Below are 13,716 nucleotides of genomic sequence, written 5' to 3'. Positions count from 1 at the left end.
CAATAAGTCACACTGTTGCGCTGGGTTATATGTTTCTTAATTACCATAACCATGGGCACAACAGTTCAATTGTAAGTCAGTCAATCTGTCACTGAAAATAGTCCCCAACAATCTACTCCTGTTTGAGAAACGTTTGGTAAAAAATAACAGTGTCCATCTGTTTTATGAAAATACTGAGTGCGTTTATTCTTGACTCATTTTTAAAGATTTACGTCTTTAGTAGAAGCCAATGGGCTTGGGTCTGAGAGCCACAGGAAGGAAGGTAAAGGTTGAGAGACAGACACTTTGGTGGTTTTGTTTTTTTCACGGAGTTTGCAGACAATAAGAAAAATATAGAATAACGCTGGCCTTCTCTTTTAAGGCACAGTTGTGGTCAACTTACTTGGAAGGATGTCACAGCTAAGCTGCCTATGAAGTTTGTCATCCATCTTCAGAAACAAAGACAGCTAGGGAGAGACCAAAAAGTAAAATTTAAATCAAGCTGGATTTATGTTTAACCACTATAACTGACTGAACTTCTACAAATAATGTTGATACAGAGCTTTTAGAAGAATGCTACTGGCAAAAAAGACCACATATGCTTGATGATTAAGGAGCCCAACAAAAGGGTTTTTACTAAATTGGCAAACTACCTGTAATACCATGTGACTCACATGAGTTTTGGTCCCTTCTTCATTTGACTCCAAATTACAGTGCATTTGAACAACCTACAACACCAACAGACAAAAAGTATAGAGAGTTACAGCAAAAATATCTTTAATATGTTTTGGGTGATAATAAACATGCATTATAATGATAATGATAATAAATAGACCTGTTACTTATTTTACATATTCAAAAGGGAGGTCTTTACAGTCATTATGTGGTTTCCAGAACCATATTGCAGGAAGTGGACTGTAAACATCCTCTTTCATGGACATTTTATAACCTCAGACATGTTTGCTGTGTAGGCAGCCAGATTGTGTATCTAACCTTTTTTTTTGTGGTGATTTTTGAAAGTCTTACCTTCCTTGTTTCTGTCTCCTGGGGTTCAGGAGTCGGCGTCTTGACTGTCTCAACCTGCTCCTGAGACAAGGAGAGGGCGCGAGGGACGGGGTGAAGCCGAGATGAGGCGAAGTTCATCAAGGGGTAAATCCCATTCCTGAAGAGAGGGGACAGGACAACATGTTGAACTTCATGCTGCAGTCACAGCCATAACTGATACAAAATGAGTCTAATACTGAAGTTCCACTTACTTGACATCCTCCAGAAACTTGTCAAGTTCCAAAGGGGACACATGGGAATATCTACAGGAAGTGAAGAAACACACAGTAGAGCAGAGTGAGTGTTGTGCTTCACATGTCATGTCAAGATATTCACAAGTAACCAAAGATATGAGGTGTGTAATTTTACTTGAGCTGAACTCCCTGTCTGTCTTCATGTTTAATCTCCGCCATGACAGCGTTGGGGTCAAAGCATTTGGTTTTCTCCTCCACACAGTTTTCTGGGAGCAAATCTGTAGATGCAAGAAAAAAAGTCTGAACATTAGTCAACTAATGTCTTTTCAAAATCAGTTTTTTTTTCTCCAAAACCTTAAACTACTCGAGTGTATGCCAAAGCTAGCAAATATATTGTATAACCCATAACACTGGCTCCTCAACAGGATAAAACGTGTTGTATTATTGATTTAAGAATTTTAAATGAAGGATTTTGCGGGGAAAAAGATACTTTTAGTACCGTTCTAAAACCTGCTTGGCAAACACATAGAAGTAATCACATTGATCTGCTGCATTCATGTGCATTCAAGAGGAGGCTTTTTGTGTGGTAAGCTTGGCGTGTGGAGGTGAGAAACTCACACTGGTTGTTGATGAGGCAGTGGGCGGCAAGCAGTTTGAGGGAGTGGACCTCGAACAAGACTCGGTGGAACAGAAGGTCGTGAGCCGTAGGACGGAGCTTGGCTTCGTGACGCAAACAGGACTGGGTGAACTCCTGCAGAAAGTAACGAGACACTGAGTCCAACACATAATTACATGACTGCACGGTATGACCTAGTTTACCGAGCATCACGCTGCGTTCTGGATTTACTGCCGTGTTTTACTGAACCATTCGCCAAAACTGTACAAAGTCTCTGCATGTGGTAAGAATTAAACCTAATAGCATAGTGGAATGTGTAGGCGAGTGTTAGTAGTGTAGTGTAGTGTCTTCATTTCCATGTTGCCCTGGTTGCACTGGTGTATATTTAAGACATGAAGTATTGATGAGACTCACTCTCATGGGAGGGTCTTCCAGGGATTGACCTGCAGTGATGATGGCCTCCTTGGACACAGCAATATCTCCGTTGGCCTGGATCTCCAGTACTGCCATCTAGAGGTGCAAATAATCTGTTAACACAGTCACACATAAACGTGCACACACACATACACAAAAGAGAATCTCACAGTTCTGTTTCTCTCACCTCTAGAGCACAGATGCCAAAAGAGAAAATGTCTATGGCATAATCATCTTCGTCAGCTAGGAACAGAAATGGAGAAGCAAAAGTTGAATGAAGTGAGGCACATAGATAACTTTAAGGAAGAGCTTACCCCAAAATGAAAATGTAGTCGGATTGAGCCTTATTGCAAACAACAAATTAACCATAATATGTTTGTACAGCTCTAAAAGCAGCACAAAACATGAATGTCTGAGTAGGATAAAATGAATGTTTTGTGGCTTTCACTGTGGCTCCAATGATTTTGACACTCACTACCTCTTACAATTACAGTCATTAGGTCACAAACTTCCCACAATTCTCTGGTGGAAGAATCTACACTCAGATACAAGGTTTTCACTACCATTTTAAGGCTTAGGTGCATCACACAAGCCGTTTTGGGCACTGCCTAAGATGAATAAATGTAACCAAAATACTTTTCTCACATCTAATGATTGTAGTTGGTCCCCAGTGTACTTCTTTAGCAAGTTTTGTCTTTAAGCTTTTTGTGTTTGAATTTTTTTTTATTATCTGCTCTAGCTTTTCCACCGTTTTAGACATAAATACGGTCCAAAATAATGTGAAATTGCATTTCTTTATTTTTTTATTAACAAACGTATGTTTTCTTGAGGGAGGACCCCTAAACCCCCTGCCAAATAAGTGCACCTAATTCTTCAAACAAACATAGGGAAAACACTGAGATGTCAACAAAACATTTTGATTTTGCTGCAAATGTGTGGGATGAGGATAACATGGGGCTAACTTGCAGTGTATTTGGTGATTTTAACAAATTTTAGAGGAGCATAAAGTCACATTAGACTAAGGTGAGAATGACTGAATTTTCACTTTGGGGTGAATCATTCATATAGAAACGAATGAAGATAGATTTGATAGCATTAAAGCGAAAGCTGCACACAAACTCCGCTCCATCACACTTACAGCCATATTCTGGAGCAAAAAAATGAAGATTCCTCTGCTCATCGCGATGTTGCCTCGCTTTACCGTGGACGCTGGCATCTGGAAAAACTGGTTAGAGAAGACACAAATAGTATAGATACATTAGATATAATAAATTGATACACATGACACAAATTAAAACATATCTGCTACAAAACTATCCATTTCTTACCATTAACAAATAACCGATGCCACACTGTGGAAAGAAAATTAAGCACAATTGAGATATTTATTCTGTTTAGCAAAACTGCAGAGATTAATTTCCAGCAATCCACAGTCTGAGGTTACAACATGGATGGTCTATGCTGGTTGTAGTAACATAAAACGCCCTGCTGGGAGCAGACCTGAGCCGATCTTGATGAGGCCGTTGTGCTGAATGAAGATGGTGTCACACGTCAGGTTGCCATGGATTATCGGTGGGTCACAAGAGTGCAGGTAACTGCCAGTAGATAATAAACTGTGTGATTAATGTGATGCCTGAGATAATAGAAATCTCTCATTTTAAAATCCTGGGGAAGAAATCAGTCAGTACCTGAGGGCAGAGAGAATCTGGGTGCACCATCTCTTCCAAGCCTAAAATATAGTGTAACAGAGCATCATGAATCCTCTAAAGACACAAATCCCTCCCTCATTCTCAGTATCATATGTGAAGACTACCAAATATAGCACTGTTACTATGGCTTTATTATAGAATGAAAAACAGGAGATGTAGAAGACAGAAAAAAGAGAGAGGATGAGATGCAGGTTTCAAACCCAAGATATACACTCACCGGCCACTTTATTAGGTCCAACTGTTTAATTAACTGCTTTCTAATGCAAATATCTAATCAGCATATCACATGGTAGCCAAGGTTTGAACTTCAAAGGTTGATGCTTGGTTTGAACTTCAAACCAAGCATCAACAGAATGGGGAAGAAAGGGGATTTAAGTGACTTTGAACCGGGCATGGTTGCTGGTTGTTGCGTTTTAATATTTCAGAAACTGCTGATCTACTGGGATTTTCACGCACAACCATTCAATGGTAGGATTAGCATTTGGTGTAAACAACATAAAAAGTATGGATCCATCCTGCCTTGTATCAAAGGTTCAGGATGGTGGTGGTGTAATGGTGTTGGGGATATTTTTTTGGCACACTTTGGGCCCCTAAGTACCAACTGAGCATTGTTGAGTTCACTTTACTCAAATGGCCTCCACAGTCCCCAGATCTAAATCCAACCAAGCACCTTTGGGATGTGGTGGAACGGGAGATACGCATCATGAATGTGCAGCCGACAAATCTGAAGCAACTGCATGATGCTCTCATGTCAATATGAATAAAATATTTAAGGAATGTTTCCAGCACCTTGTTGAATCTATGCCGCAAAGAATTGAGGCAGTTCGGAAGGTAAAAGGGGGTCCAACCCGGTACTAGCCAGGTGTACCTAATAAAGTGGCCAGTGAGTGTATATGTCTGAGCAGACTGAGTCACCAGGGTGTCCTGTTACATCATCTTTAATCCTGCGGAAAATATGAATCTGAATAGTGATGAGGTGCAGTTAACCTAGGCCACCACCAGGGGGCAGACTGAGCAAGTACACCAATGCAGTGGCCAATGTGACCAGAAAACACTGACCTTTACATTCATAGTCTTGTGGTTCTTCTTAGTTTTCTTCAGAAACTGCTTAAGGCTGCCCGACGACATGTATTCTGTGATGAATATAACCTGTGGGCCACACATGGAGTTAATTCACAAATGTGTGTGCGGAGGGGGAAAAAAAGGACAGAGGGAGAAAGAAAGACAAGAGAAAGGATGAAAAACAAATCATACCCGCGCCTGGCTCTCCTTCATGTCCAGCCAGTACTTGTGGAACTTGACAATGTTGGGGTGTTCGACCTGCATCAGGTTCTCAAACATCTCCTTGATCTTCTCCTAAAAAAACATACATCAGAGGTGGTTCAGATCTTCACATTACATCATGGACCAAGAATGGTCCATCAATCCCTTGTCCTTCTCCACTAAAGCTTAAACTATAAGTTATAAACAATTCAGATATTCGATTAATTGTAATTTTTTTTTAAGCAAAATTAAATTATTTTAAACTTCACAAATGTTCACATTTGATGGTTGTCTTAGATTGTAATTATCGGAATACCTTTGAGTTTTGGACTCTCAGACAAAATTAGCAACTTTAATCTGTCACATTTTTCATTATTTTGGGATACATATCACTTATGAAAATAATCATTAAAGACCTCTAACTCACGGTCCATAAAACATTATGAGACTATAAATTAGAAATGTATGCAAAGATTTTATTCATTTCATTATACCTTAATTCTCAATTAAAGGACAATTCCGGCGCAAAATGAACCTAAAGGTTAATAACACGTGTACCGAGTCGACCGTTCTCTGGAATATGTTTTGATGGTAATCGAATGTGTCTCAAGCTTGAAACAAGCTAGCGCGAATCGCTGATTAGCTTAATGCTAGGCTTTCCATTGACATATATAAAATGGACCAACAGATCCCGTTGCTCTGGATGGAGACCAGTGAAGGATATTAGAAGCACTTTTCCGGTGATGGCTGAGCGTTACTGCGCAGCCTCCAACTGCGAGAGACGACGTAAATGTGACGTGAGCAACCTGTCTGAAAGTTGTAAGTCTTCTGGTAGCTGTGCCAAGAGAAATCTCAATCCCTTTAAGAAATTCCCAATCTTGCAGAGACGGAGAGCGTAGGTATATGCAAGGAGATAACATAGGCACAGGCTAATTCTTGCTAACTAAAATGCTAGTTAACATTAGTAATTAAAATTAAACAGCTAATGTATGTCGAAACTGCCTGCGAGCTTCTCCTGTACTGTACGGTAATTTCTCTACTGTGCGGCAGTAAGTCGCGTGGTTATGACACAATCGGTAGACTATTTTTACAAAAACTTCTGCTACGGAGCCATAACGTGAGGTACAAGGTAATGGAGCCTTTTATACATTGTCGTGTTTCTTTGGAAATAAACAATGGATAAATAAAGTCTTTAAACGCTTCAGATGTAAAGTTATTCATTGCCAAAATTAATGTCAGTCAATGGAATGCTAACGGGAGGTGATGGCTTGTTAGCATCAAAATGGCGCCATAGGAGCTATGCGTTCCGAGGAGAAGCTTACCCCCTTGAGGCTTTTGGGGCACTGGTAGAGTAAAAATAAAACGCTATTTTATACCATTAACAAGGCTCAAAAATAGCACCACACTTCCACGGTAGCATAATGAGGGTCCCTACATGTAAACCGAAGCATTGAGAACTTTGTCATTATACAGACAGTTTATTAAAAATATATTTTATAAAGACATTACCTTCGGGTATACAGGCAGGCGCCATCTTGGGAAAACAGTCATGACCAGTTGAACCACGAACGCCCTGCTAGAGCTTTGTTACTGGTTGCACGGCGTTCGTGGTTCAACTGGTCATTCGATTACCATCAAAACATATCCCAGAGAACAGTACACATGTGTTATTAACCCCTAGGTTCGTTTTGCGCCGGAATTGTCCTTTAAATCTCAATACTTTTGACTTCTAGCAAGAAATACATCACATAAAACCCTTCAACAAAGAACAGCTGGACTGCAATTGTCAATGAAATAAAATGTATAGCGAAGTTGACCTTTATTTTAGGACTAAGATATGAACAATGTGTAAAATACTGGACAATCACTGAAATGTAGCCCACATTATGTCACTGGAAGACCCTTCTCCTGTTACGTATTGTGGTGCCCATGTCTCTCAGCCCAACACTCTCAGCTTTATCTTGAAAACGGCAATAAAAAATAAAGTAAGAAAGAAAAAAAGAAAATGTAATCATTATTTGCAGCCCAAGACGATTGTGATTGGTTTAAAGAAATGCCATTAAACCAGAGCACGTTTTCCTCCCATCCCCGAATGCTATGTGGAGTAGCCAGACTCCAGCGCGCTTTGGAGGAGGGTCTGGCAAAGTCTGGAATACACACACATGCTCAGGTCCTAGGCATGCACAAATGGAGAGATGTCAGCGTGAGGGGGATGCGACTGCTGGACAGGTGCCCCGAGCGGGTGGGGAGGGGGTTTTGGTGCCTTCTAGTCATCTGATAACAGTAAATACTGCCTGTCTTGGCTGTAGGGAATAAGAGCCACAGTACCTCCTGTGCTTTGAAGACCTTCTTGTCAGAGAAGAGCACCTCGTTCCACACCACCTCCACGCCCTCCTCTGTGTCCATGGCCAGAGAGGCACTTTCCACACCTGGGACATTGCCTTGGCTCACCTGCAGGGGGCAGAAAGAAACACATGTAGAACTTAGCATGACGCTGCACTAAAACCGCAAGTACACATTTATTGCTGTCCTAGTTTTATACCACAAAGATGACATTAACGGATTTCTTTGCTACTTTGGGCAGCAGTAACAAGTAGACTTGTTGGGAAACAGTTTACACATCCAGATACAGAGCAACATTAGCAGGTTTTCCGCAGGTTTTACCAAGTCAAATTTAAGACTTTTTAAGACCTTTTAAAAGACCTTTATGAATGAAATTTAAGACCTATATCACGACATAAAAGTACAACGAAATGCAGAGTCACAAACGTACTTGCAAAGTAAATAAATATATTCAAATTGAATAAACGTGACACGGAGTAATAATAATCTGTCAATATACAGTGAATTATATTTGGACTATCGAAAGGAAGAACTACAACACCACGGAATAAAAAAAGTATTTCAGTGAGCATTAGAGGTAGCGTTGCATGGATGTAGGAAAATGAAGACGTGTTTAAAATTATTTAAGACCTAGAACACAATGCTTCGGCGAATGTAGGACTTTTTAAGGCCTAAAATTTTTATTTTGAAATTTTAGACTTTTTAAAAAGGTCCTATGACATGCTGCTTTTTGGATGCTTTTTATATAGACCTTAGTGGTCCCCTAATACTGCATCTGAAGTCTCTTTTATATAGGCCTTAGTGGTCCCCTAATACTGTATCTGAAGTCTCTTTTATATAGGCCTTAGTGGTCCCCTAATACTGTATCTGAAGTCTCTTTTATATAGGCATTAGTGGTCCCCTAATACTGTATCTGAAGTCTCTTTTATATAGGCCTTAGTGGTCCCCTAATACTGTATCTAAAGTATCTTTTATATAGACCTCAGTGGTCCCCTAATACTGTATCTAAAGTATCTTTTATATAGGCCTCAGTGGTCCCCTAATACTGTATCTGAAGTATCTTTCCCGAAATTCAGCCTTGGTGCAGAATTACAGCCACTAGAGCCAGTCCCACAATGAGCTTTCCTTAGTATGTGCCATTTCTGTGTCTGTAGCTTTAAATGCTATTGAGTGAGGGGGGCAAGGTGGAGGGTGGGGGTGTGGCCTTGACCAACTGCCACTTTGCTTGTTTGCAAGCCATTATGTCTCTCTCTTTCTGATGGGCGGGCCAAATTCTCTGGGCGGGCAAAGCAGAGAAAAGGGAGGTAACCTTCCTCCTTATGACGTCATATAGGGAAGATTCCAGATTGGCCCATCTGAGCTTTCATTTTCTCAAAGGCAGAGCAGGATACCCAGGGCTCGGTTTACATCTATCGCCATTTCTGGGGCTGGGGGAACTCATATTAATGTTAAAAAACCTCATAAAGTGAAATTTTCATGCCATGGGACCTTTAAGACCCAGCGAAAACTCTGATTAGCATTCATTTGGAGCCGAGGTTGTGTCCATCTCATGAATGCGAGTCCAATATTAACTCTCATCCTAGCTCTCACCATTGATTGTGCCTGCAAACTGTAAAACTGCTGTGAAAAAGCAGCATTACAGAGCCCTCGCTAAAATACTCAACAAAAAAAGCCTGTCTGAAATGATTAGACGCCACCCTTGCTTTGACTATAAGATCTGCTAAAAGCTTCATATAACCCATTCACAGAGATCTGATGGTGGCAGCTCCATTAATAACAAGCTGAATATAAGAGGCACTATGTATTTAAACACCATCCAATTCAGTTTTTCATCCATTAATGCATGAAAAGGCATCAGTGTGGATAGATGGAAGATAATTCACCGTACCAATGTTATGTAATGTTGCCAGCCAGCTATAACATGTGATGATGAAGAGTAAAGAGGGGCGATAGGATGAGCAGCAGCTTGTGTAAAGAGGGAAGCGGTGGATTAATAGGAGACAGAGAGAGGGAGGAGATATGTTGAAAGATGAGAGACGGGCCACAAGATGGAGCCGGTGGCACTGGAGATCCAAGAATTGCAAAGAAAAAAAGGAAGCAGAGTGGAGTGAAGAGGCAGTGGCTGGGTCAATAATCTGGAAGAAACAGACAGCTGGGGGCTTCATGAGCGTTTATATAACAGCGGCAAAGAGCTAAAGACATAATATTGCTGCCTCAGCTGTAGACCTGACGTGATCTCCTGATACTTTTAAGCAGCAGAAGTGGTGGTACAATGAGTAAACTCATTGCTATTAACCATGATGCAATCCTGTATTGCGTGATAGTTTTGGAGAATCAGCGTCTGGCCTCTGACCTCTTTGAGATTTCCTGACGAGGATCAATGAAGTATTAGCTCTATAGAGAGAACATAGGACCATTGATCTACGTATTTATGGCCCAAACTGAAAACTTTAAATCAGTGGTACAATGTCACAGAACATTTGCCACCAGGCCGCAAGGAAGTGATATGATGCTGTGGCATGCAGCTGAGAACTGACACAGAGCTTGATGACGGGGTAGCAACTGAGCAACTATTATTTGGGATCTCTCTCCCCTCCAATTACTACTTATTACTGCTCAAAGCTAAACATTGACTATCCTACAAAGCTCCACTTGTACCACACTTCATGACATCATCATCAACTAACACTCTGATGAATGGAGTCAAAAGACGTCTTTTTGGGTCTGGCTCAATAGGAGGTTTGTTAACAAAACACCAAGCAGAAGACAAACATCAATCAACACTACAAAAGCTTCCATAAAAATTTTCAAACACTGCAGGTATTTTCTTGAGCCTCAAGACAAAGAAATGCTTGTTGGCCACTGTGGTTTGTTTATTGCACAACCTACAGTGCAGTGCAGCAGTAAAGCTCTCTTTATAGACATGGGTGGGTAGCAGAGAATATATGACACAATCTCACTACTCCCCCTCTACAATAAATGATAATCTGATTAGTGGTATTACAGAGCTTAAACACAATCCTCTGACTGGCTGACAGAAGAGGGAGTTCCTTTGCTTCAATGAGATATCAGAAAGGAATAATTTCAGTTTCCTTCTAGCGTCAGGGCTCGGCTGTTGTTTATTTTCTCTAGATGTTGAGAAACACTTGGTCTTCTGTCCCAGCGTCTAGCGTCCCAGGGCTTTAACGGTGTCTGTTGCTTGCTTGGTCATGTCAGTGTGAGACTCGTAAACAGCACACTGGATGCTCGGCTGTGATTGGCTGCTTTAAGGGAGGTGGGTTTAGGGTGTGGAAAGAGATTTAAGGGATCGTGTGTTCATGTCAAAACAATTTCTATTCTAAACTTTGTTCACTCAACATCTAAGCCAGGTAAAACTGGATCTTGAAGGCTGTCACACTAACTTCTCATTATCTCACCACAAATTTCTTACTCATTATTTTCTTCATTTGTATTTGTAAAGGAATACGATCAGCACAGGGACAAAACTGAGAAAGTACACCACAGATAAATTTGTGCTATTCTAAGATCGGGCATGGGTACGAATCCCACCTGTGCCTCTTCTTCAGTCCACTTTAATGACGGCCACCAAAAGTAGAAAAACAGAACTCTGGCAGGTGGCGGAACACATCACTTCACTCTCTTCTTACGTGCAGCGTATCACTCTGCCATGGTTAAGACAGCATTATGCAACGTCCATTTAAACCCCAAAGTTAGGGCATTTTATGCAACATAATCTACCATGCAAGGAAAGTTAATCAACCAATTAAAAAATCTCTACAAAAATAAATTTCATCTTTAATGAGCACCTTCACTTTCTGTCAGATCCTTATTGATCAGCACAGCAGATTACCCACAATCCACTGGTGTTTGAAGACAGAAAGTGAAAGAAACTGAATTAAAAGGGTATTTTGAAAATTTTTGATGTAAAAACTATTTTTAAATTTGTAAGTCATATACTCATAGTTGCCAGTTTATTAGGTACACCACACCAAGCTACAAGTAATGGAGTCTAATACTACAGTCAGGCAATTAATCCTAGATTCCTATATTAATATTCTGTTGTATTGTGTTGTACAGTACATTTTATCCACCTAATTTATATCAATGAGACTTAATTAGACTTAATTTATTTTAACTTAAATTAAATTAATGTTTATCCTTTTGACAGACACACCCTGCTATGTGCAGAGCTGAATTGGCTTTTGGTATACCACACTTCCATGGCTACATCCAAGTAGAGGAAAGTGCAAATCTCTGCTGGCTGACCATTTGCAGTGACAGTTATATTGCCCAGACTCAATGTAGGATCTTTTACATTTGGCACAAGAGCAGCAAATTATCTCAAAATGAGAAAAGGTGCGTGATGAACGGACAGAGGAAAGGATTAGCAGAGGACTAAACTTCAGTACAGCAGCTCTTTCAGCATGAATCTCCCTGCAAAGGCATATATGAGTGTCTTTGTCTGAGACTGTGTGGGTCCAAGCTTTACAGCAACAAAGAGCTTTGTCTCCCAATCCTCGGCATCTCGCCGTCACGGAGCCTCTTCCTACATCTTTATACCTCAACAATGAGCTGATACTCACGCTCCGCATTAATATTTAATATGCCGATTTTGTACAGGCTACACCCAACTGCATCACTCTGTACTAGATACTTGCTGGTGCCTGTACTGTATGTAAATGAATGCAGACTTCTTTCTTTGTTGCTTTGTACTCTCTCTCTCAGAGATTTCACTGGCATCAAAGAGGAGCAGGATGAAAGAGTTACCCAAAATGCAAGAGTTAGAGAAAATCACGTCTAAGTCTGCAATGTGGATATGTGAATAATGGAAAAAAATGCACCCTCTTCAATTTAAGCAGGGCGTTAGATATTGTAAATCCCCCCCCAAAAAATATGTATTCTGATTACAGATAATTTTAAATACGAGTAATTAGATGATTACCTCTCCGAATTAATGTGCGTTTGATGCAGGTATGACTTTTTTTTTTTTAAACTTCTTTCTTTTACCATTAATTTATTCTTGCCTACGCCCTTTTTCATCTATAAAACACAGTTCCATTCCTGTTCCACACAAAGGTGCTAATGAGCAAACACCAAAGCAAACCAGACTTCACAGCGAATATACTGAACAACGATCGGGACCTCCTGATGCTCCGTGAGACGCCTCGCACTCCTTGTTCCTGTCCGGTCAGCGTCAAGACCTAAAGGCATAGACTGTCTGCTGACCCTCACCAGCTACACCGGCCGCTCTACAGTCCGCCTTCACATCTCCCTCTTTCTGTCGCCCCAGGATGTCACATGTACAGTGCACAATCAGGTCAGTGTGTGTGTGTGTGTTTTCTTTTACTATATTCGTGGGGTCCAAAAACCGGGGAATACAGTATACTTGAGGGGTCTGCACAGCCTTATGGGGCCCAAAATGCTGGACCCCACAAGGTTAAAGGACTGTTTGAGGGTTAAGACTTGGTTTTAGGATTAGGGTTAGAATTAGGTTATGGTTAGGGTGAGAGTAAGGGTTAAGGTTAGGCATTTAGTTGTGATGGTTAAGGTTAGGGTAAGGGGCTAGGGAATGCATTATGTCAATGACAGGTCCCCACAAAGATAGTGAAACAAACGTGTGTGTGTGTGTGTGTGTGTGTGTGTGTGTGTGTGTCCATTCAGCGTGAAGACTAACGTGATGCAACAGTTGTGACAAGTCAAACTGGGGGACAGAAAATGTGCAACTCAACCCTTTACATTTACAGTAAGGCTAGATGACAGGGCACAGTCTGCTTGAGGGATTCTAAATCATCAGACAAAAATCGTGTTAACTTGTCTGGAGCATTTTCTCAGATTAATGCCCTTCATATCTCACATCACATTATCTAAATCTGCTACCAGGACCTTGACTTTCCCAAGCATATAAAAAAGGTTTGCGCTTTTTCAAAAGGACACACAAGGTCACAGAGCTAATATTGAACAGATCAGCCCTTCATCACATCTCACTTATTCATTTTCTAATGGAGCAGTTAAAGCTCCCCACGAAGAGGAATGTTAGAGCAAGAGCAGCAAGAGCAGATGGATAGGAGAGAGTTGCTGCAAAACAAACAAAAAACAGGACACAAGACTTCCTACTGACCCGATTGTTTTGTTACTTAATGATGACTCTAAATTA

At 40.7% G+C, this 13,716-nt stretch overlaps 1 protein-coding gene across 7 annotated transcripts in view; it reads right to left on the bottom strand.

Moving 5' to 3' along the window:
• Positions 1 to 13,716, bottom strand: part of nrbp2b (nuclear receptor binding protein 2b) — a 39,689-nt gene that overhangs the window by 2,843 nt on the left and 23,130 nt on the right. Inside the window, exons 2-16 of one of the 7 annotated variants that reach the window (XM_078280639.1) lie at positions 7,548 to 7,670; positions 5,211 to 5,312; positions 5,016 to 5,105; positions 3,936 to 3,976; positions 3,748 to 3,860; positions 3,576 to 3,599; positions 3,386 to 3,472; positions 2,435 to 2,490; positions 2,248 to 2,343; positions 1,836 to 1,968; positions 1,393 to 1,495; positions 1,236 to 1,286; positions 1,006 to 1,141; positions 633 to 707; positions 383 to 446 (exon numbers count right to left, since the gene is read on the bottom strand). In XM_078280639.1, coding sequence (XP_078136765.1) covers positions 383 to 446; positions 633 to 707; positions 1,006 to 1,141; positions 1,236 to 1,286; positions 1,393 to 1,495; positions 1,836 to 1,968; positions 2,248 to 2,343; positions 2,435 to 2,490; positions 3,386 to 3,472; positions 3,576 to 3,599; positions 3,748 to 3,860; positions 3,936 to 3,976; positions 5,016 to 5,105; positions 5,211 to 5,312; positions 7,548 to 7,670 — 1,294 coding nt within the window. The remainder of the gene's footprint in view (positions 1 to 382; positions 447 to 632; positions 708 to 1,005; positions 1,142 to 1,235; positions 1,287 to 1,392; positions 1,496 to 1,835; positions 1,969 to 2,247; positions 2,344 to 2,434; positions 2,491 to 3,385; positions 3,473 to 3,575; positions 3,600 to 3,747; positions 3,861 to 3,935; positions 3,977 to 5,015; positions 5,106 to 5,210; positions 5,313 to 7,547; positions 7,671 to 13,716) is intronic. The other 6 variants (XM_078280641.1, XM_078280640.1, XM_078280643.1 and 3 more) reach the window with 6 other exon arrangements.

Source organism: Sander vitreus, chromosome 22, assembly GCF_031162955.1.
Source record: "Sander vitreus isolate 19-12246 chromosome 22, sanVit1, whole genome shotgun sequence".
In the NCBI taxonomy this organism is placed as follows: domain Eukaryota; kingdom Metazoa; phylum Chordata; class Actinopteri; order Perciformes; family Percidae; genus Sander; species Sander vitreus.
The sequence above is the reverse complement of the archived record's forward strand: the minus strand, read 5'-3'. Positions and strand labels throughout refer to the sequence as shown.